The sequence below is a fragment of the Somniosus microcephalus genome, chromosome 14 (assembly GCF_052327205.1).
Source record: "Somniosus microcephalus isolate GS21.2 chromosome 14, FLI_Smic_1.0, whole genome shotgun sequence".
Classification (NCBI taxonomy): Eukaryota; Metazoa; Chordata; class Chondrichthyes; order Squaliformes; family Somniosidae; genus Somniosus; species Somniosus microcephalus.
In genome coordinates this window covers 105,758,603-105,782,822 of record NC_141000.1, presented here as the reverse complement: position 1 = coordinate 105,782,822, position 24,220 = coordinate 105,758,603, and the positions used below count along the sequence as shown (strand labels likewise).

The following is a 24,220-nucleotide window of genomic DNA, read 5'->3' as shown; positions in this document are numbered from 1 at the left end:
TTAAATACTTGAATGAGTAATTTGAATTTTATTCGTTTTCAGTTTGACAAAACATAATATACTTTTTTTTTTTTTTTTTAAGAATACCATTGAAACAGGAAGAAAAATAGGTTAAATATCTTAAAAATGTTTACAATATGATTCATTTCTACATTAAGTAAATAGCACGAGTATGAAAATTTTTCCTGAATGGTGTTCCATCCACATGTTGTATATGCAATTTTACGAATCATACCTTTAATAAAAAAAATAAGGACTGGATGTACTTTCTCTGGAGGCTCCCATTCTTGATCATGTGTGAAGCAATTAATCAGGAAAATTTTACATATATACACACACAAGTGAAGTCAAAAGTTATTTCATTTACTTCAAATCCTTGGGCATGTTGTTGCTGCAGCCCACAACTTCCATAATGAATTAAGACATCTTGCATTTACCTATGTCACATCCTTGTGCTTTTTGCTCTCCAAACCAGATGTCCCTATTAAGCCAAGATTTCAAGTTAGTCAGCCAAGGAATTGAAGATTTTATCAAATAGATTCTCCCTCCAAAATGGGGAAAAATGCAAGTTTTAATCAGCATCTCCTCTGCAGTTTTAAACTACGCTCACAGGATAGAAAGCATTTGTAACCCAGCCAAAGCAGGTTTTGTTTTTGTTAAAAAATAACACCTTTGTCAATAAATCAGAGTGGATACTACAGTCAGAAGCAATTCAAAAAGGTCTTTTGCAATTGGCCCAAGCTTTCAAAACTGCGTAAACAGTCAATACACATGTTTGTGGAACGTTTTAACAGGGGACTGATTTATAAATGTTCATACTTTTGAGCCTACACTCCAAGGGATTAGATAGCATTGCTACAGGATTCTCCCTCTGAACTGTTCAACAGCTGCATGTTAGAAAACATTACAGTGCAACCAAATCTATTATGGTTAACCAAGAAAGTGGTCCGATTGGCAGTAATATTTGGGTGGGTATCTGTACAGTGCGAATAGAAAAAAATTCAGCAGAGCAAAATAAGACACTTCTGCTGCCAGTCATTAACTTGACATGTATAGGTATAATTTAAGACTAGATAGTTTTAGAAGTGTAGAAATGCTTGTAATGCTTCTGCAGCTTTGAAATTGATCTGCCTTATCCATCACCACGAAATCCCATATTAGCAATGAGTCACTTCATAAGCACTATGCAGGAGTTTGAATTACTTGTGTTTTGTAAATGCTGTGTTCTGAATAGTCCTGTTCTCCCTAAACTTTGGCAATGTATGAGGCATATCAATTTCAAGTATTTCTACTGTTATAAAACTATTTAGCATGTCCAAAATTATGTTTAAATATAACAACTTTTTTTCCTGTCAGCAGGACTCTGAATCCCCAACTGCACTCCCAATATTCAGACTCCACTCAGCTCTCTCTGACTAATATAAAAAAGGTGGAATATAGTAAGAGTCAATACAAAATGGCTGAGTGAAGTGAGCCATTAAACAGAGTATGCAGGTGGTTAGTTTATGGATAACATTTTAGATTGGCTATTACAGACAACATGGGGAAAACTAGTTTGCTGTAATACACAGGGTACCTGCATAGTGCCACCTGTATAACAAAATAACCAGGAGAGCAGAACTCAACACACCTGCGAAACACCAAGTTGATATATTTAGACATAATTTTGAATAAGGTATCAAGTAAGAATTTCATTGCCACTAGGCCAGGGCAAGGAGGATAAACTACCTTTGATGGGCTTTTCAAATTGTATTTTAAAAATTATATTCACTTTATTCCATTCATTTCCTGGATGCCAGTTGCTTCAAATGGGAACCTTCAGAATGTGTACACATCCTCTTTTTAAAAGATGGATCTTGACAAAAGATTCTGAAATTTAAAAGACACAAAAGGTCAAGAGAATGAAAAATCACAACATATTATGCATTTTTCTGATCGGTCTCTGTGCTTACTCTCTATTCTATAAAATACAAAGAGCACAGAAGTGGGTTTATCGCTTTTGCCAACAGTAGTACACACCATAAACATAATTTCATACTTCACATTATTGAGTCAAGCAATAAACATTTTCATATAAAGAAAATTTTCAATCAAGATTCAATGTGTGAGCACAACTGACAACATTGAGCACAACTGAGAGGGAACCTTGGTTCAAGTACACAAGGCAACTGGGAATAGCTTTCAATGATATAGCCTCATATATGAATGTTATCCCAATTGCATTGAACAGTTTGAAACTGAACCAAAAAAACAAATGCCTTCACAAAATAGCAGGATACAGAAGAAACAGTGTAATAAAACATGACATTAACTGATACATGATAAACTCCACACATACACGTCTCTATAATCATTGTTTACAGTACACATGAAATTGAGCTTACACAACATACCTAAAAAACAGGATTTTAGAACACTCCATTACCAACAGAAATAACATTTTTTCATTATTAAAATATCTTTTACAGTAATCATCTTGAATTAACACTCCAAGTTTCAATTATTACAGGAACTAGGTTCTACTTTATTAAGGGCCCAATTTTTCCTCTTGTTCACACTGAATCATATAACTGTGTACATGTACATTTCCCTTTGGTGTCCAGAGCATTATGCAAAGAAAGTTGATATGAACAAGTATTAGCAAAAGGAAGAAATATCTACAGAACGCACATTCAATTAAGCAGGCGTAACTTCCACTTCTCAATTGCCAGATGCAGACTTTTTTGGTGGAGGGAGAAGGCATGGATTGCAGCTAAAAAGCTGAACAGTTAATAAAAAGAACTTGCATTTATATGGTGGCTTATTACATTCTCATATATCCCAAGACAATTCACATTCAGTGAATTACTTTGCATGTAGTCACTATTGTTAGGTAGGCAGTGGCACAGCAAGATCCCACAAACAGTAAGTGAGATGAATGGCCAGTTAGTTTGTTTTGGTGGTGTTGTTTGAGGAAAAAATGTCGCCCAGGACAGTGTGTGAACACCCTGCTCCTTCTTTGAATGTTGCCATGAGATTTTTTATATCCATCTGAACAGGTAAGTACAACTTTGGTTTAATCTCTCAACTGAAAGCAGGTTTGTCTTAGACATGGAACTAGGATCTCTTGTACACAAGTAAAAAGGGAGGGGGGAAAAAAACTGAGAAATCAAGTCCAGAATTAAAACCCAAACAGATTCTGGTCTCTATAACCCTCTCCACAATGACGTGCAAGATCCTTGTACTTGCTAAAAACAAAATTGCATGTTTGGTCTATGGTTTTGTATAATGCATTTTTTTCCTGTTGCACACAAATGGAAGAATTGGGCCCCTAATGTCTTAAATTGAAACAAATACAACAAAATGAAGCATAGAACAGGAAAAAGAAATTCAAGCTCATCCCTCCAAATCAGCCACATACAATTTTCAGTCACTGAATCGCCACAATTTATTTAATCTCCTGAATTGAACAGTTCCTGAATTGACAGTAATTTCAGTGGTGACCCCAGCATATCAAACACTAGAAGCTGAACCCCGATTAGTTGTAGTTTGCGCAGTTCCATGACCCCAACAGGTCTGGAATCAGAATATTCTGGAATGTTTGATTAACTTAGGTTTCCATTTATCTTTTTAACTGTAAATCCCCATTATTAGACCAACTGTTCATCCAGCTCCTTTTTAAAAAGCAGTTCCATCATGTGAACCTGTTCAACACATTTACTATTCTATAGTTCAAGGACATACTATTCATCTTGTCCGAGGCTTCTCTGTCTGCAATCAAAATAATTCTCCTTGCCACAGATCAGGGATAGCCTCAGATCAGAAACTGAGTTAAGTGGGACTTGAAGCCAGGTTATTTTGCAGGAAGGAGAGTGAAAATTAGAGGTCAGTCATACCTGGATGGTCCCTAGTACCTCCTTGCAGTCAGTTACAAGGGGTATTGATGATGCCCAGTCATCAAGCCTTGCACCCACCTCATGTAGAGGTGTCAGGTTAGGCAAGCAAATGAGGGAATAAAATTATAACAGGAAATTTACCACATGGTATTCCCACAAATAGCAGTCTTAAATAAACCCCAACTTGTCCATGTCTTTCAGCATTTTGAAGAGACTTGGATCATATTACCTCTCAAATCTTTCCTCCAATCTTTTCTCTAGTTTAATTCAGTGACACTTAATAAATGCTAGATACATCCCAGGCAGCCAGAACTCTTTCCAATACATCAATATCCTCTTGAAAAAAAGTGTCCAAAATTGCACATAATATTGCATACCTAGTTTATGGCTTACCAGTAAGATTTTAAATAATCTTATCTTACAACCAAATACCTTCAAAATACATCCCCGTAATTGACCCTCATTGTTGACAGCTTCATGTTCAATGGATATTTTTAATGAACAGTCAATCATTAGATCCAAATCTTTCCCCCATTATATAGTACCCTCCTCCATACTGTTTTGGAATAGTGTAAATAACAGGAAACTCAGAACAATTTTCTGTAGAATTCCAAAACTTATTGTTCCCTTCAACGGAGCCGTATTTATCAGCACACCAGCCTCAATCCAAACAGCGAGTACACCCATGTACATTAATCATCTTTAAAAGTTTCAAATGCAGAATTTAGCAAATACCTTCTGAAAATACAAGTAAATCTTATCCAATGCACCACCAGTTGCCATCTTATCCCTTATCATCTCTGCTCTTTAAAGACATCCCACAAGTTCAGAAGCATTTCCCCATTATTCATGAGATACTAGCTAGTGTATAACTCCTTCATTTTTCTCTCATGGTGCACTACTGACATTTAATGCTTTACTGATCTCAACACGTTTGATCTCGAGCTTAGTTTGATTGGTTCTGCAATGAATTCACAATCTTGATTTGAAAGAAATATACACATCCCCATATTTGTACCCAACTTATTTATGTCCCTTAAATATTCCATTTGGTGTTTAACAATTTTGACAAAACTTAAAAAAATCTTATTTCTTTCTTACTGCTGTCAATAATCCACTTTTCCATAGTTTTCTTACTCCTTTTTAATACTATTTTAGTTCTTTGAGATTTACTGACATAGCCTTTGTATAAACAGACATCACCAGCTGTGTTCTGCAAGCATTCTGAAAATTTTACAAGTAATTCAGTAATTTTGCACTTTCAACAGGACCAAAAGGCAACCAACTTATCAATAGCTAATCCTGTTAAAGTATTTTCTTGAGCTGGCTTCCATGCAATAAAGAGCACAGAGACAATATTGTGCAGTTTCAACCCCTCCCCTACCCCTGCCAAATTTTTCCCCTCCTCATCTCTCCTGAAGGGGTTAAACCCTCTGGCACCTCATCCAAGTGGCCATTATTCATGTTTTAACCTAGTCAGCGAGTGTCGGCAGGCTACTTCACCACAAGCGAGGTTGGTCACAGGCAATTTCTGACCATATCTTCACTCAACATCCATTTCTGCACTTCCAGCACGGGTTACTGGATAGCATTAGGAGAAAGAACGCTATGCAATTATCCCGTACTTAACCCAGCCCACTGAGGACAATTATAGTGCCCCTACCACAGCTCCAACTAATTAGCAGACCAAGGTTTGAACCAGAAATTTAAACTAGCTCTGCTGCCATGGAAACAGAAACAGACAGCTTCACCCTCTCCCTGGCCACATCCCCCACCCCCCTCCACCCAGATAAGATCATATGCAACACATACACATGCATCCACCCACCCCAACCAGTCAGACTGCAAGTCACGATTGATAGGATCTGCCAAAGAAAGTGGAGAATGTCTGACCTTTGTGTTATTGTTGTTCCTTTTGTGCATCAACGCACCATATTTAGTCTGCTTCTAAATCAGCTCTGGATAATGTAAACCTGTAGAATATACGCAAGAACTGATCCCCACATACTGTAAACTGAAGCAAATCTGTTAACATTGTGACCAATTGATAAATCAAACCAGCTCAGTTTCTATAGGAAGTACCTGTAATTGCCACTCGATAAGTAACCAATTGGCATTCTTTTCAGCTGACTAATACACTTGTTTTATTACTGTATTCTCAATATTTGTTGCACATCATGTCACTTAAGTGTCTGAAATTTAAAGTCATTTATCATTTTAAAAATTAAAATCCACAAAATATAATTCCAGTAACTGCTGGTTTGGTGCCATTTACCTCATTCTATATCTTCCACATGCAAGTATTTAATAGTATCTAAGTAAAGAATAAGCATATTAAACTAACTTATTATCTTAAAAAAGCAATAAAAGTCCAAATCTGAAATTTATCAGGTTTTTTCTAAAAAAAATATATAAACAGACTGGAACGCATTAAACTTGGTATCACTATATCTGTTAAGAGTCAAGACAACCTCTATATCAAATAAACTACATTACCTACCTCCACAGAGGCAGCGCAAAACGAAAGCAGCAATTTTTCACAGGAAAGGGTAGCCATAAGACAAATGGTCCAATGTACTGCAGTTCATTAATCAGATGTCAGAATCAGCGAATTATGGTGAAGTATCAGCTAAACACTTATTCATATTGGCTTGTTCAGTAATAGAATACCAGTTTCTTACCAAACCTGTAAAGTACTAACTTTATACAAAGTGGATCAATTATAAAATTTGTAAAATAGTAACTTGCAGTTTTAGAAACAATTGAATTGTCACAATAAGGACATCAAATGGGTTAATGACGGAGCTTATGGACATCCAATTATAAGACAAGAGTCATTTTAGCACACAGGACAAAGACTAGGGAATGATGCTAGTCTACGCTGGCTTTAAACTCTAAAATGAAGACTTTGTTTAAATAAAGATATACAAAATGCTGGGCAAGATGCAGCATCTATCAGTCCCTAAAAGGTGCAGGGCTTTGTTTTTTCCAGGAACACTGGGTTCCATGTAATTTTTAATGAGAATTAATTTCCATAATGGAAATTGTGATCAGTGTTTTGCTTCAGAGCGTTGTGATTGGTTTGTGTTTTTTGATTTTAAAAATTGTAATGAGTAGCTTGGCTTTCAAAGCGCTTCCTGGTATGGCTTCAGAGTCTCCACAAATATTTCCCCTGAAAGTAAAAGAGATACCGTTGTACTATGAATAATTGTTAAAACAATTTTGAGGGGAACAGAAAAAGTGCTAAGCCAATCAGTATCACTCTGGCCTAGTTAATTTTAACTGCCAAAGACACTCCAAACCAGTTAAAGCCAGGTAATTGAACAAAGTCTGTCCACATGCGCACACCAATTCACTAGTTGAATTTATAGCCAAATTACTAACATAAGCCATAGCTCAAAAAGCAGAATAGGATGTAAACAATGGATTCTCATTGACATAAGGCAATGCGTCTATAAGCTAAATACTGAATTAAATCAAATTATTCCTTGGCCTGACTTTGGCTTTCATCTGCATGTCAATCTAGAATTAAAAGGAATATAAAACCATCTAGTGTCTACGCAGTTTAAGTTTAAAAACAGGGGTTTTCTATAGGCACCTATTGTAAAATATTTACCAACATTTTGTGCAAACTGATTATATACTATGATGGAATACATATAGCTCAGAACAAGATGGTTCTTCATTTTCAATTAATGAGCTACTGGGTCAGTTAAAAATGCCACCAAGGAAAATTAAAAATTTTACCTACAAAAAATGCCACCTTGCACATTCACAGTGAACCTTTCTACTTCGGGGAAAGTTTAACTGGTTGTAGAATGCCAAAGGCGGCAGTTCATGCAAGCAATTTCCAGAACTTGGACAAATATGGTTTCTTTGTGCACTTTTCCCTCACAATAAAAAGGTCTTCAGTTGCATCCACAACAAAATATTCTCTTACCCATAGTTTTATACAAACTCCAGCAGAAACAATTCATTAATTGTGTAGATAATATATAATCAAGTAGCATGAAAACCTGGACATGAATATTTGGTGCCTCATCATCAAACCAGCTTAATTTAAGTAATGCAATGTCCTGTAATTATAGAATTGAGGTTTACATATAGATAAAAAGGATTATGCTTCAACAAAAAGCCAAAAAAGCACACTAATCTGCAAGGCATAGTTTCAGATGCTTTTTACCCTAAAATCCCTAATAAAATGGTAAAACTAAAACTGTTATGGCATATATCATAGGAGATTGACTGGAATAAAATTAAATGAGAAGTTTTAACAAATTAAAAAGTTTTTTTGTGTTTTTTGTTAAACAAAAGCTGGATGGAGGGTGGGCTGGTGTATATTGCCATTTATCTTTTAACCCCAGACCTTCCAACTCATCCTCATTTCTGCACAACTACCTGCATTTGATGTACACAGACTTCTCATTACTTAGTTTACTGTTACCTTGTAGAACTCGCTGTAACAAACTGTGTTATAGCCATACAATTGGGTGTATTGATTGCAAGTCATGTTCCCCTAAACTTAAACTTAAGTCCTTTGTACAATCCATATGAAATCTTGAAGATTCTAAAAACAAAGATCAAGCTGCTTTTCTGGGTTTATGCAAATACAATTTACAAAACACCACCTAATCCATTTTTTAAACTGCATTTATAAGCAAAAGATTTCTTTATTTTCAGTGAATAAAGTTGGTCCCTTATTTGTCAGCCCCCCTCCATACATCTGCCATAAAATCAAGAGTTTCAGTGCCATCATTAATGATTAATACAGCACCAATAATCAAAGTATTAGTAAACTATTTAACGCTCTTTAAGCTTATTGATTTCAAAGATTCATGGGGGAGTGGTGAGCCAGCACATCAGCTGTAAGATTAGCTGTGCAGCACTAACTGACCTTTCAACATTCGCTGGCAGCAATGTGCAGAATGATGCTCGAAATAAGGAATTAACTTTACTCACTTGTCAAAATGGAGAAATTTTGGGCTTAACACAGTAAAATTAAATGAGGTGCTAAAATACAATGAAAAGTAGGCAGTAACTCATTCTCGCACTTGCCTGGCATTTCCCACAAGCCACCACTCAAATACTTCCGAACAATGAGTAATTCACTAAACCAACACCTTCCTATTTATGAACAAATTTGATGTTCCCTCAACAAGTTTGTTATAGCGAGGTTACAGTGTATATTTTGATTCAAACAGAATAAATGAAGGGTTTGTTGTTACAAACCAAAGCAACCTAGGGTCTAAAGTAGCCCCAAATTTGTCTACATCCCACACCTTTACAACTCTTCAAATTGTCCTCAGGTTGGAAGGTCTGGAAGCTTAGGTTTAAATCCAGCAGTTGACCAACAATATAGGGCAACATAATCCATTGGATTCTTTTTTTCTTGAGCCAAAATTTTACTCGAGTCCCAATATAAAAAATAAACAAATCTCCGAGCATAGGAACAACTGTAACCAAGGATTTTTATCAATCTGGACCCAAACTTTACCCACAGACAACGACTCAGCTACGACAATTACTTGGACATCCATAGGGATCACTTATTCATGTGGGAAACAACCTATATTATATACCCCCAGCTGCTTCATCTTAATCTTGAGCTGGGCAGCATGCAGCTGCTGACAGGAGGAGGCCATTGGTGCAGGTACAATTAGAAGTCATTTTCACTCCCTAAATCAGGTTAATTTTTTTTTAGAAAAAGCCAAAATTCATGGGAAAACTTGTTCCCATGCTCGTTATAAGATTCTGTTTCATAAAAATCAGAGGAGATGTTCCGCCTTACCTGAGACCAATGCGTTCAATCTCCTCCTGGTAAATAACGTATCTCACCAAGGCTCCACCTCTGATAGTCATGCTTCAAGTTGACGTGCATTCAGCAAGCAAAGCCAAACAGGCTATGAAATGCTCACACAAAAACATCTTATTGGATCCTTACTGGACTCACCACAATAGGGCTCTGAAGATTTGTCTAAAAATAATGTTGCATTTTTCCTCAAACTATTGAGTCAGATTTACCCAATAAGGAGTTTAGGGACAAGATGACTGAAGCACAGTCAGAGACAGTCAACATTACCAATGTAGCAATGAACACAACTCACATGCAAGTTACACACCTGGATCATGTCAATACTGGATTAGAACCTGTGTGGATGGAGAAAATAGTACACTATCACTGATACGCAGCCTCTGCCATACAATAATGTACAGCTAGCTTAGCAACCCTTACTAACCAACTGGGAACCACTGATCCAAGGGACACAGTCTGTCGATCTGAAGTTAAGCATCATTTTAAAATTCCCCATCAAAGACTAACATCTGCATTGAATTCACCAAGGTGAACATAAGTATTTTGTTTTAATGCTCAGGTCTACAATAGGGTGTATAGGTTAGCCTTAGATTTGCCTGGAAAGTTATATAGGTAAATGGACTGAATAGTACAGTAACGAACAGGAAGGTCCCAGATTATGATCACTGATTTCTGCTGAACTAGTTGATCTCAGTGGTGAGACCACAAGAGCTTTAAGTTGGGTTTTCCTTGGGCTAGTGATCACCACCTGAAGTGTGGCAGAGCAGGCTAATTGCCCATTCAAACCATGACCCCACTATAGTCATTTGTATATATCAAATGAGTTCCAGGTGTTGGCTTGCCTCCAATTGGGAGGTTGCTTGTTCAGGGGCTCTCAAAGACCTGCAGCAGCTTAAAGGGGCACACAGAATAGAACTTGTTTTGGATGCAATACAGGAGTCAGTGCTACCTCAACCACCCCATAACACAGTGCCACTCTGTGCCAGAAGTTTAATACCTCTAATAGGTCAGAGAAGGCAAGAGAAGTCAGCCACACCTTCCAAGAATGCACTATATCAAAGCGTGTTTACCACTTACAATGACTTCCCCATGCACTATGTTGAAGCGCTTCACTGCTCACTATCGATGCTCAGGTGGCAGCACAGTGCCCTTTACACCGCCAACCTTCACCTGGAAATGTTATTTCACTCATTACATACAATCACCATTCTATAATCTTCATGTAGAATACAATTGCTTGCTGTAGTCACCTTTCAGCATAACCATTATGGGCAGTATACAAACACTTGAGTTTTGTTGCATCCCATGGTTACTGAAGCTAATTTGACACTGTCTCTTTTTGAAGAAGGCAGCCAAGATACCTGGATAAGATCAGCCACAGGTGGCAGGCACCTGAATGGGAAATCTCTCGCCCTGAGGAGGATGCCATGCTGATCATGGGCAGGAAAACTGTGTGGAGGCGGGGGGTCATTAATGGGAAAGGAGAATGGCATGTGCCAATGCAGGGTTCATCATGACATTCTGCTCCTCTTCCTATTGTACCCTTCATTAGCTGGCATTGAACCACATCATGAAACCCTCAGGTCACTCCTTTTAACGAAAGTGATTTGCAGGTTAGGTTCTCATTAAACCATTTTAACCTCTCTTACTCCTATAGATGTGATACTATACCATAAGCAGACTCAACATCGGCAATGCCAGTCTTTCACAGCACACTCACCCACCCACCCTCGCACTCTATTCCGCCCAAGCACAAGCTCAGACATCCATTCTGGGGAGTTAGATAATTAAGAGCAGAGTGCACTGGGTGAAATGCAGGGCATTAATGAGCTGATGCAGCTGTTGGTGTCACAAGAGGAGGAAGATGTTGCTGGCTGGTCAGAGTCAGCCTCTTGTAAGAGACTGGGAATCTGCACCTCTCAAAAGCCCTACATTTAAAATATTGATGCGTGCAGAGCATTAAGCATTGGTCCAAACAGTGGGGCCATGTCAGACAGTCCACCATGGAGTGAGCCAGCTCCAGGGATATTTGTAGTGGAGGCACCCACAAGAGGCCCTAAAAGCAGTCTTTCTTTCTTCAGACAGCTATTGGAGGCCTGGGTGCCAGATTGGAGAGGGCTCTCTCTTCTGGTTTGAATTGGCTAGCTGCCTTGTTTCAGCCAAGCATCAAGTAGGGCTGATCTCACTGGGTCCATTAGGTCTGCTTTTCCTTAGCTCTGTGCCTAGTACTAATAGCATGGCAGGAAGGCACTTTGATAATGGTGCTGTCTCTGAGACGACAGTACATGCATGCCCAGCTGCAAGCCACCTCCAAAATCTCCACACAATAGAAACAAGGGCCAGGTTGCGTATGCAGCAGCACAAGAGGTGCAACCTTACACATATCGATCTCAAGCCTTAGCTGCCATGAGACAAGGGCCATCTGGTCCAAAGAAGCTCCCATCAACACAGCAGCCAACCACCTCACACTTTCTTGCCACTCAGAGGAGCATTAGGTTAGGGTTTAGACCTCACACTTCACCTGCTGTACCAAAAGAAAGCAAGATGGCAAGAAGCAATAGGTTCATACATACACTATGGACTTTCTTTAAAATTATGGTGGCACTAAAGTTGTGCATGCAGACTGTGTTTCTGGAGACACAACCACAATGCTCAAGATTACTGGTCAGACTATACTGCAGAGGATCCAGACTGATCCAAGCACTTGAAGTGCATCACATAGACCTCATCTGTACTGGTGCTCAGCTCAGGTCCTGCAATGGCACTCAGGTGTCATGCACCATGGCTGCAGGAAGATGGCCCTGATCTGCTAGGAGCCACCTTAAGATTTCTGTTTCAGGTGTTAAGTGCTGACATGCTCAATTGCCTTAAAATTAGTACATTATGGCAACTGTCAGGGAAGGGAGCTTTCACTTGCATGATGCGGTGCTGCTGATCTCAAACAAGTTGCGTAGAGGCTATGGAACTTTTCGTTTTTAATACAGATGTTGACATTGATCAAAGGAGCACAAATGGCCACAACGGTGCAATCTAGGGCTCTCTGGACCCTATAAAATGATAGTGTCCTGCTAAGTTCTCCATGGGAAAGTGGATGAAACCGCTTGTTCCAGCAAACATTGCATCAGTGACTTATTTTATGAATCTGTGCCGATTTGGCTGTTAATCATGTCCCAGTGGCAGTCTGGGATGACCTAATAGCATGATAGTTCAGGCAGTCATGGCCTTTACCAACACAGTGCTGGGTTTATGATGGAGGTGAGCTGTAGGTCAGGTTGTAGCATTTAGCATAACTCACTGATGGCTTCCTTCATGAATTGCAGCCAGCAGAAGCAATGACACTGGGACAACTAGAAGTAGATGCATCTTGATCTACATATTCAGGCATGAGGGTACTAAAGGTGGTGCTGCCTAACCAACCTGGCCGCCCTCCATTTCCCCCTCTTCCTCTGAGGAAACAAAGATACAAGGGAATTAGCAATGGGAAATCCATTGAGCCCACATAAGGGGGGGGGGGGGGGGGGGGGGGCGCTAGATGACAGCTCCACAGCAAAAAGGTAGATGCTAAGCAACTGGCTGTAGCAAAAACAACAAAATCATGAGAAATAAGCTTTTGGCAAAGCCTGACAATATAGCCGCTAGGCTCTTTAAGTCCACTTTTGCCTTTTTTGTTGCATTTAGCTACCATAACTGGGTGTAATTGTGGCGGTAATGATGGATTATTAGACATAATATCATCACCTCCTCATCTCTATGCACCCAGCCAAAAGTGAATGATCTCACCCACCTGAAAACTGAAAAATAACCAGCGGAGGATCCAGGCTATTGGTGTTCCTGCACTAGGAAGAGGGAAAAACACAATTTCTGCAAAAGCGCGATATCCGGGACCTTGAGATTAGCCCTGCCACTCCAACTTCAGCCCCTCCCAACCAACTATCCACAAGCTAAAGTAGAGTGACAACTGTCAAACGTTTATCCCTCACAAAGCCCCAAATGCTGCAATACCTCTAATCCAACTACGCATGAAATCACCAAAGTAACTTTCCTAGTCTACCACTGATCACATCATTTGAGGTCAAAAACTTAAAAGCCCATTCCCAAAGCTGCCACTTGTTAGAAACTACATTAGCATCAGGCTAAATAAACTCCTTGTAACACCGAAGTTGAACAGACAATCCCACAGAATCCAAAGTCACAAGGAATTTTCAACTGATAGCCTGGGCACACATTGCTCGATTGCACCATTATCGGTGTTCCCACCATGCAATTCATTCACATTTACTCATGCTGGCTTTGTGTGCACTGGTTGTCTTAATTTTACTGGAATCTGGCAACATGGAATCAAGTAGGGTTAAAGCTGACCAAAAAGTGTGGTATGAAACAGGGATATGACTGAGGTCCAGTTAAATGCAATGGTATCTCAATTAGATGCACCAATCAGAGCTTGCCAGCTCTACAGTAGAAGTACAGCTCTAACTGTTAGCGTGCATTAATCAGAGAGTGCATGATTCCTACCAGTTATGGGAAGTATGTCAGGAGTCAACCTGTTTTTTTTTTTTTTAAGCGTATCTGCACCTCAACCACAAGAGTGCTGGCAGCTCCAAAATCCTATATATATTAGTGTATAAATTTGGTTTTAGAAAAGCAGTAAAATCTCAAACATCAATATGATGAGAAAAGGGGGATGTTGTACACAGTGTAGGTTTTTTTCTCTGTAGTTATCAAATAGAACAATAATGCCTGGTGCCCAAAAATATCCCTTCCACAAAAGGTATTTTCTCACTTTCCTTCATCTTGGCCTTCATATATACAGAATTCAGCAATGCCACAGGCAAATCAAGGGATATGGGGATAGTGCAGGAAAGTGGAGTGGAGGTCAAAGATCAGCCATGATCTTACTGAATGGTGGAGCAGGCTTGAGGGGACGAATGGCCTACTCTGGCTCCTAGTTCTTATGTTGTTAGTTCCCTTTGATATTTCTACCACCTTCTGGCCATGCTCAACTTGCATACTGTGTTGCCAGAAACCTAAGAACAACCATTAATTTTTGGAAGAATGGTTCTAATATTGCTGGCTCCAAGTTTTTGTTCCATTTATTTTTGTGGGTTTTTCTCCAGTACCTAGTTACCAAGAACAGATAGGTGCTCAGTCAAGCTTCAATTTCTCTATTAAAAGCATAACAATTAGTAACTTATTTTTCAACTCTTATCTTTAGTACGATGTGTACTCAGCCAGCCAGAAAGGATGCCAAATATCCAGTATTAAAATCAAAACTTACTGCATCTAATTTCCAGTGATGCAAAGTTATTGCTTAGTCTGCAACTGCGCTGCAAAAGTGATTTAGTCAGATTAGTCACTGAATTCATCATGGAGGCTACAATACAGGGTTGGTTCAATTTTGTTTTCCTCTCCCCGCCTCCCTCCCCCCAAAAAAAGTCTGGTTAAAAAAAAAAAGACTTGTTCCCATTACTGGCAGCAAAACTTCTTCAAACTGCAGAATTTCTCACACTGAGCATCCACCCCTCATTGCAGCCCGTCCTTAACCCTTCACTAGCATATGTTGATTAATGTGTTTCAAACAAATTACCAAAGCAGTATTTAGGTTTTCATTGCCAAGGCTCACTATTTTATGCCAAGTTCACACATGTAGCATTCTATAATTGGTTTATGACATTCCAATAGCATTCAAATCAGCTGAATTACTTTCAATATTCAAACAATGAAAAAAGTATCAAAACCATAATATCTTTATATTTGAATGAAATTTTGAAAAACCAATATATTGTGAATTTAGAAGTGATATGCTGTTGGCTGCTTTCTGAAAGAATTTTGTGTGTGTGTAGCGGGGATAGGGAAGGAGACAAGGAAGTGAGTTAAATCTATACACAAATAATATCTGCAAATCTCAATGGGTGAAAGGAAAAGAGGCACTTCAATTGCATCAAACTGGGAGGTGCATGGGTACAGAGAGGATCACGTATTATTGGCATCAGAAATTCCCTCCTGGCTTTGAAATGCTGGTTACATATGAAGTTTGCAGATGTGAAACAGTCACTGAGCTGTTCTCCAGACAAATTTATTTGACATGCAAGTATTAGAGGTTAATGAGATCTTTCCAAATGCCAAAAGTTGTCAGTTCATTCCGGACTCTAAAATAGATTACAAGCACATTTGCTCGTTTTCCACATTATGGCGAGACAGGACTCCATGGAGTGAAAAAATGCCCACATTACAATCGCCAGAGCCTATAAGATTTTGGACATTGTCATATTCAAGACAGTTTTAAACAGCTCGCAAGAAGCATTTGTATTGCTGATTATTCTATTGAATTCCTTTCGCTTCTGTACAATTTAAATTGTGCAAATAAAAGTCTACTGGTAGCTTTAGCCTAAACTGCAGTCTTGACAATGTGGTGTGTTTCCCACCTTTGAGAGAACAGAAGTACATGGTGAGCACATGGTGAGCAGGCAGGCAAACTCCAGTGCTAAATAAAGTAGAATGATATTCTGTAGCACACTACGTCCTTTTACGTGGGAAACTGTATTTTTCTGTGAACACAAAGAGAGGCAGTTGGGAGACAACCCAGCAACAGTTAAACCGTATAGTTTCAGTCAATTAAATATTTTTTTTAAAATCTAATAAAATTTGGAACTTGTAACAGAGATAACAAAGTGAAACTAAAAATGGGGCACTGAGAAACCATGGTCTTTTATTTGATACAAATATCAGATCAGTTTGCCTGAATTGTATAGTTCACGTTGGAATATTAAATCAACTACCTGAAGCCAAAATTTTCTATGCTTGATCTGTTCTGAACTAATTGTGTTGTTAACAATTTAAATCTGTAGAGTGCCTTTAAAGTGGAAAACATCCCACAGTGCTTCACAGATAGGTGTCATGAACAAACACAGAGCCAGAAGAGAGATTAGGAAATGGGGTGGAAAGCTTGGCTGAAGAGATGGGTTGCGAGAAGATTTTTCAAAGTGTAAAAAGAGGGAGGTGGAGAGGCAAGGAGGTCACGAGAGAGTGCTACAGAGAGCAGGACCGATGGAGCTGTAAACCAATGGTGGGGCAAATAGAGACATGAATAGAAGGCAGAAATCAGAGGACCAAAGTTTTCAGGAGGGGTTATAAAGCTGGAGGAACTTGCAGAATGGGACAAGAACATAGAATGATTCATAGAGAAAGATTTTAAATTGAATTGAGTGGGGGCAGAGGGGTCACTGGAGATTAGCAAGTTGGGAGTAATGGACGAATGAGACTTAGTGTGGAACAGGACACGAGTAGTAGAGTTTTCAATAAGTTAGAGTTGTGAATGGAGAAGGGTAGCAGACTTAACGAGGATGGAATTGGAATAGTTGAATCCGAGGTTTCAAAGACACATACAAGGGTTTCAGCAGAGATAGGAGCCAAGACAGATAATGTTGCAGAGGTGGAAGTAAGCAATCTTAATGTTAATACTGTATTACGCAAAGATTATAAACGGCCAGGGAACAAATGGAATCAGTAGCAAGGGAACAGAGTTATGGTGGGTGCCAAAGACATTGATCTTCACATTGTTGAGCTGGAGAAAGATGTGGCCCATATAGGATTTATCAAACAAATGGTTTGACAGGCATTCAAGGGATTGAGAGAATGGGTGGTGTTAAAGTTGGGAGTCATCAGCACACACGTGGAAGCTAATCAATGCTTGCAGATGATGTTGCCAAGAAGCAGCGCACACATCAAGAGAAGGAAGTAGAAGATAGATCATTGTGGTGGGGGGCTCCAGCGTGGACAATGCAGAGCTGCTCGAGAAGTCACTTCTGAAGATGCGCTGGCTGCATTTGGATTGGTTGGGATGGAACCACACAAGAGGGACTGGAGGATAATGAAGTTATCAACCATGTGCAATTCCAAAGATAAATCCAGGACAAAGAGGGATAAAGCACCATGATTGAAGTTACGGAAAATGTTATTCAAGACTTTGGGCAAGTGCCATTTTGGTGCTGTCAGAGGGCAGTAGCCAGATTGAAGGATCAATGGACATAGAGCTGGGACGAGATATGCTCAAAGACCTTGGAGAGGACAACGAGGTTAGAGATTGGAGCATAATTAAAGAGGACATTTGGGTAATAATAGATGGACAACCTTTTGTAAGCTATACAATTAGGTGGTTAGATTTTCACACCTCAATTTTCAAGCATAACTTGAAGCAAAACTTTCAGAAAACATATTATGCCAAGTGCTAGTGAAGGGGTAAGTACTTTGCAAATACTATTGTTAAGTTTTGGATTTTTTTGCTGTGCAAGTAACATTATATTTTAAAAACAATTATACTTGCACAGCAATTTACTCTACAGTCCTTACACTATACTGCGGCTATCCTCCTAAAAATCATTCTAATTTGACATTTGTACAACAGAACCCATACATTATTCTCTTGCAACTATCAGTTTGTTTCATCTTCACTGTCCATCTCCAGCAACAACTCTATTTAGATTATAAGACAAGAAAGAAAAAAGTAATTAACCTCCATAAATTACATAAAGTAGATGGCTGGCTTTAATTAGCAAGAAATAAATTTATTTACAAGATATGTGGGGTCACATGTTGGTTTTGGGACTTCATGCTGCATCAGCTACACCTGAAACAAATTCAGATCCATACACCTCTGATTTCACCCTAGCCAACCATTGTTTAACAATACATATGCCTTCATTTTGACTAAAACAGGAAGAAACGGGTACTGCCTGGTTACATTACCAAGCAGGGGATCCAAATGCTTGTCTCAGTACTTAAAACCATTTACCGGCTACCAACAAAACAGATAATTCAATGAACATAATGTAAAAATGCATCTTCATTTAACCAAAGTGACACCAACTCTGACTAAAGCCTGACCTTTAGTACTTTTTAACTTTCTCAAACTTGATCAAAAACAAAAGTAACATCACCTCAGGGCGGGTGAAAAGGGAACACCACACTGTCACATAACTGCATTCATTTTACAGAGAGAAATAGATAAACATGAATATGCCAATAGACCATACAACAAGAAGTCCGGCATTTAGTAACAATTTAATCTTTGGACTTTCCTGCAACATTTGTAAGCAAACAACTTCACTTTCTACAGAATCTTTTGCTGTTTTTTTCATACTGGAACTTTTGATTCCACAACACTGATCAAATAATCTCCACCACATGTTCTTCCTTTTCAATTCAGGTTCCTCTGTGGCCATTTGATCCACTGGGGTTGTTTGGCCATTTATATAACAGTCAGTTGGTGCCTGATCTCCAGAGATACATGATGAGCTCACAGATTTGGGATCATCACTTCCAGGCATTAACAGAACTAATTCTATTTGATCAGCCAGTGGAGATGAATCATCATCTTTGTGCTTACAATCAGAAATATCTGCACATCTGGCATCATCACTACATTTGGCCACAGTTTTGTCTGTTAATTTATCAGATTCTTCTTTCTGGCAGCTTTCTTTGATTTCGGTGTCTTTTAATGCCCAGAATGTGGTGGTGCAAATCAGGTCTCTGGAAGGAGCAGGAGTCAGCAGACTCACTGTTATTGTTATAATGACAGTGATCCAAAACAAAGCTGCTGCCACATACATGTAGTGAATGTTTCTGATAAAACTTGGTCTGGTGTCAGGCTGGTCACATTCTGGCACGTGATATATAAAGGCAAGAATCAAGCGTGTAATTCCCAAAATGGATCCAACCAACCCTCCACAGAAAGCCCCCTGCTCATTGCAGCGCTTCCAGAAAACTCCAAGAAGGAACACAGCTGCCACTGGTGGCGTGAGATAATCTGCTACCTCCTGGATGTAAAGGTACATTTGTCCACCCTGCATCTCTACAATTATAGGAACCCAGGCAATGCTTGTAGCTACCATGAAGACAACAAACAGACGACCTACTACCATAAGTTCTCGAGAGTTGGCAGTCTTTCGAAGATGCTTGTAAACATCAAGGGTAAATATGGTGCTGGCACTATTGAATATAGAATCCAAATCACTCATTAAAGCTGCTATCATGACTGCCATCATTAGGCCACGAAGACCTACAGGCAAGATTCCCAATACTAGTCGTGGGTAGGCAATATTTGAGCAACCTGCTCTGCTGCCACATACTTGCATACAGTGTTCTGGATTGATGCAAACAATCTCATCAGTAAAGAGAACCCTGGAAATCATGCCTGGAATGACTATGATAAACATGGGCAAGAGTTTCAGAAAACCAGCCATCAGAGTGGCTCCTTTGGCATGAGCGATGTTCTTTGCTGCCAAGACACGCTGCACAATGACTTGATCGGCACACCAGTACCAAACGGAGGCTGGCGTTTGACCCAACAGAAAACCCGGCCAAGGAATATCCTCATCAGTTGGTTCACGCAACATCTTTAGGGAATCTTCTTTTGGGTGGATTCGGCAGGTGTTGGTAGAACTTAGGTTGAAAGAAGCAATGACTGCTGTAACATTTGGTGAGGCCAGCATGTATCGTCGTTTGAGTTCCTCAAAACCTCCCACCTTGACCATTCCAACAACCATCAATGTCAAAGCTCCACCAATCATAAGAATGGCCTGCAGGACGTCTGTGTAGATGACAGCCACAAGTCCTCCTGTGACAGTTAACACTGCAGTTAACCCAATCAAAATGATGATAGAGAGATATAGGTCCCAGCCCAGTGATGCCCGGATGAACAGTGCACCGGCATACAAGTCAACGGAAAGCTTTGTGAAAACGTACAATAGCAAGGACAACAAAGCAAAATAGATTCTTATTCTGTTACCACCATAACGTTTGGAAAGGTATTGTGGCATAGTATATACACCAGATCTAATATAGACAGGGATAAAAATCCAACCTAATACCTGTAAAAGCAACATTGCATTGAACTCCCAAGCTCCCACTGCAAACCCACTGGCAGCTCCAGATCCTGCTAACCCAATAAAATGTTCACTGCCAATATTACTGACAAACAATGAAGCACCTACTGCCATCCAGGTCATAGAGCGTCCTGCAAGAAAGTACCCACTCACAGTACTTCTGTTTGACTTCCACATCACAAAAAACCCAATGCACAATACAAGAACAAAATAAAGTGCTACAACAGCTAGGTCAGCTGTTTCCATAAAGCCAAACATTTTATTACAGTACAGCAGGTTTAATTCAGTTTACAAAGGATAGTCAGGCAATGGTCAAACCCGCTACTTGACAGCAACAAAATAAAAAGGGGAGAAAAACACACAATACAGAATGGTAAAATACTTCGTCCTTTAGCTTGCTGCCCTGATCGAAATTATGGGATTCCAGTTGTACAGGTACTGGGATGCCAACTATTATTTATCTTGTTAACTTCACTTCTGACTATTTCTCATGCTCTTTTTAGTAGCATTCCACAAGACTGCCAGTGCTTAATTTGTTGGTGTTGAATTTCTTAGCTGTTGCTGACAGGTCTAGTGAGGAATAGAGTTACACCCCTGTAAGACAGCAAAGACAAAAGACAAAGAGGATATTAGAATTACACTTTTTAAAAAAAAAAATCAGGTTTGCACAAATAAAATAAAAATTAAATGGCTGGAAAACCAAAACATAACTGCAATTTAAACATTTTAATACACACAAAATGAGGCACCAAAATAAGCAATTTTTAAAAATGTAAAAAAGTAGGGGTAAGCCAAACACATGATTATTACCAATCACCTGGCTTTTTTGCCACAGCCCACCACCATATCTGAAGGAGAATTTGTCAACAAACACCCTTAATGGTATAAACTATAGGGCTCAGGGGATGGAAAGAAAAATGGAATTATAAAGATACACATTAGACCAGGGGCTTTATGAAAAATAAACCAAGAAATGCAACTGCAAACTCATGAGCATTATTTATTTTAGGCAAGCCATCAGTGCCAGACACAATCTATTTATACAACACATTTGATTTGCAATTTTTAAAAAAGTTTTAAGTAAATCTCTTCCTTAGTTTTTTGGCATTTTAAGTCAAATTATATTAAATTTAGTAAAAAGCTGTGGAACATCATGTGCAGCAGGCCCAAATCAAAGTTCTTGTAAAATATAATTCAGTTTTATTCTGTTGTGTCTCATGAAACCATAAATCACAGGTATAAAACCAGCTGTACAAATACATGTGCACGCACAAAGTTGTCACCATAATGTACATGTGGATTTTATGATAACAAAGCAACCAAAACGATTGCTGATTAAGCAGGTATGGAATTAAAGAGTGCCAATTTGCCTCACTCATAAAATCATGGATTTATAGCCCATTATAGTTCTAGAGCAGAGCTCCAGAACGACTCACTCCAAGAAAATAAATCACAAGTTATAGAAAATATGACATGGTTTATGCATCTCTCAGTAGTGACTAAGTACAGTTATTATGTCAAAAGTGGACAACACAAATTAAAGTCACAAAACCATTAAAAGCACTTATTGTACATTATATTTGGTTAAAAGCATATAGATTCACACTTCAAAGCACACTGCTTAGCAAAATGCTTAGCAGCGCTAACAAAAAGCAGTTAAGATGACCACAATCCAAACAACCAAATCTGACAACTGAAATAGGATATGGTGACAGGCTAAAAATATGGAACAATTAAGAAAAATATAGGAAATTAAAAATAAAAGTTTCTCCAATAACACAGCACTGGATCCCCTCAAATGAGTTCAAATCATAGCCTCAAAGGTCATTTATCCTCACGGGGTAAATTTCACTATATCATAATATAAGGACCCAAGATCGATTCCTACAATTATTTAAACAACATAAGAAAAAGTTATGTTATAATGGCAAGGAAGTCCAAAGTTAATCCCTCTAGTACTTACTCAGCCTAGCATCCAACTGCATTTTCAGACACTCTTAATGTCTTCAACGCAATCATCTTTCCTGGTAGATTATTCCAAATGTTTTTTATTCCCAGTGAAGTTTTTTCTAATGCATTGGTTATAAATTTACCTTTCACTAATTTAAATGTATATCTTCTGGTCTTACTGGCTGGACTTACCTTGAACCCTCCCCATCTATAGGACTGCTTTTACCAGCGTAAGAGTTTTAAAAAGTTTTTTAATTTCCCCCCACTCATTTATAATTTTAAAAAAACTTTTAAAAAAGGTACGTTTATTTTTAGCCCCATAAAACGTTAAAATATTTAATTTATTGAAAAAAACAAACAAAAATTTAATTTTATGTAATTTTAACGAATTTTTAAAACGTGATTTCATTTTTTTAAATGTTTTGATGTTTTTTTTTTGAGCGATCCCCATTCATACTTTTGACAGTTCTAAGCTGAGAGACCTGTCAAAAGTATGAAGGGGGATTCCCTTCTTTCATTGGTTCCCCATGGCCCACATGATCCCAGGGACGCTTGCGAACCGCCTGCACCCCTGGGATACCTGGGTCCTGGGCATTTCGTAGAGCAGAGGCCCAGGAGCGGAAATGTACGGATCTCCGGAGCCCTCAGGTAAGGGTGTAGATTTTTTCCAGATCAGAGGCCTCTGCAGGCAAGAAGCCTCAGATTGAAAAATACAGGCCTTTCGAGTTTTTTTTCAGAAAGTGGACAATTTTTTTTTGCCTCCTACTGGAATTAGCATTACTAGCAGGTGGGAAGGGTGGTGCATCTAACGGGTAGGGTGAGCACTGATGGACCTCAAGTCTTTTCTCATATTTGTATGTAGCTCAATCAGATCCACTCACCATTCTCTAGGCTGAGTAACTTAACCTTCTCTAACCCCTTCTTGTACCTCACCTAGTTTACACTTGGAATCGTTTATGCTGGTTTTCTCTCCACCTTCTCTGTCCCTTTCGAAGTGTGATGACAAATGGTACTACACAGCACTGCAAATGTAATCTAACAAGTATTACAAAGCCTCATCATAATCTCTGTCTATGTAGCCCCAAAAGCTTGCAAGATTGCTTCTCCACATTATCTCAACATTGAAAGTGACAAATCTACTGTTACTTCTAAGCCCCTTTCCAAGTCTCCCTGGGTCAATTCTATTCCCTTCATGATACAAGTGCCACTATTTTTTTTGCTTAATATGTAATAATCTTGCATATTGCATTTTTTAAAAATCTAATTTGGAGAGACTAGAGAACCTGGGATTGTTTACCTTAGAGCAGAGTGTGTTAAGGGAGATTTAATAAAGGTGTCCAAAATTATGAAGAGTTTGAGAAGAGTCAATATGTAGTTTCCACTGGCAGGTGAGCTGGTAACCAGAGGACACAAATTGAAGATAGTTGGAAAAAGAACCGGAGGCGAGAGGAGGAGAATTTGTTTTTACACAGCGAGTTATGATGATTTGGAATGCACTGCCTGAAAGAGTGGTGGAAGCAGATTCAATAGTAACTTTCAAAAGGGAACTGGATAAATACTTGAAAAATAAAAATGTGCAGAGCTATGAGGAAGAGCAGGGGAATGGGACTAATTGGATAGCTCTTTCAAAGAACTGGCACATGCACAATGGGCCAAATGGCCTGCTTCTGTGTTGTAAGATTCTATGAATTCAGCATGTTGTT

General features: G+C 38.9%; 1 protein-coding gene across 22 annotated transcripts in view; it reads right to left on the bottom strand.

Moving 5' to 3' along the window:
- Positions 1-24,220, bottom strand: part of LOC147107799 (sodium/myo-inositol cotransporter-like) — a 38,603-nt gene that overhangs the window by 651 nt on the left and 13,732 nt on the right. For 7 of the 22 annotated variants that reach the window (XM_086007118.1, XM_086007115.1, XM_086007116.1 and 4 more), the window contains one exon: positions 16,239-21,161. In XM_086007118.1, the coding sequence (XP_085863244.1) occupies positions 18,672-20,825 (2,154 nt within the window). In that variant the 5' untranslated portion in view covers positions 20,826-21,161 and the 3' untranslated portion in view covers positions 16,239-18,671. The other 15 variants (XR_015080882.1, XR_015080873.1, XR_015080881.1 and 12 more) reach the window with 14 other exon arrangements.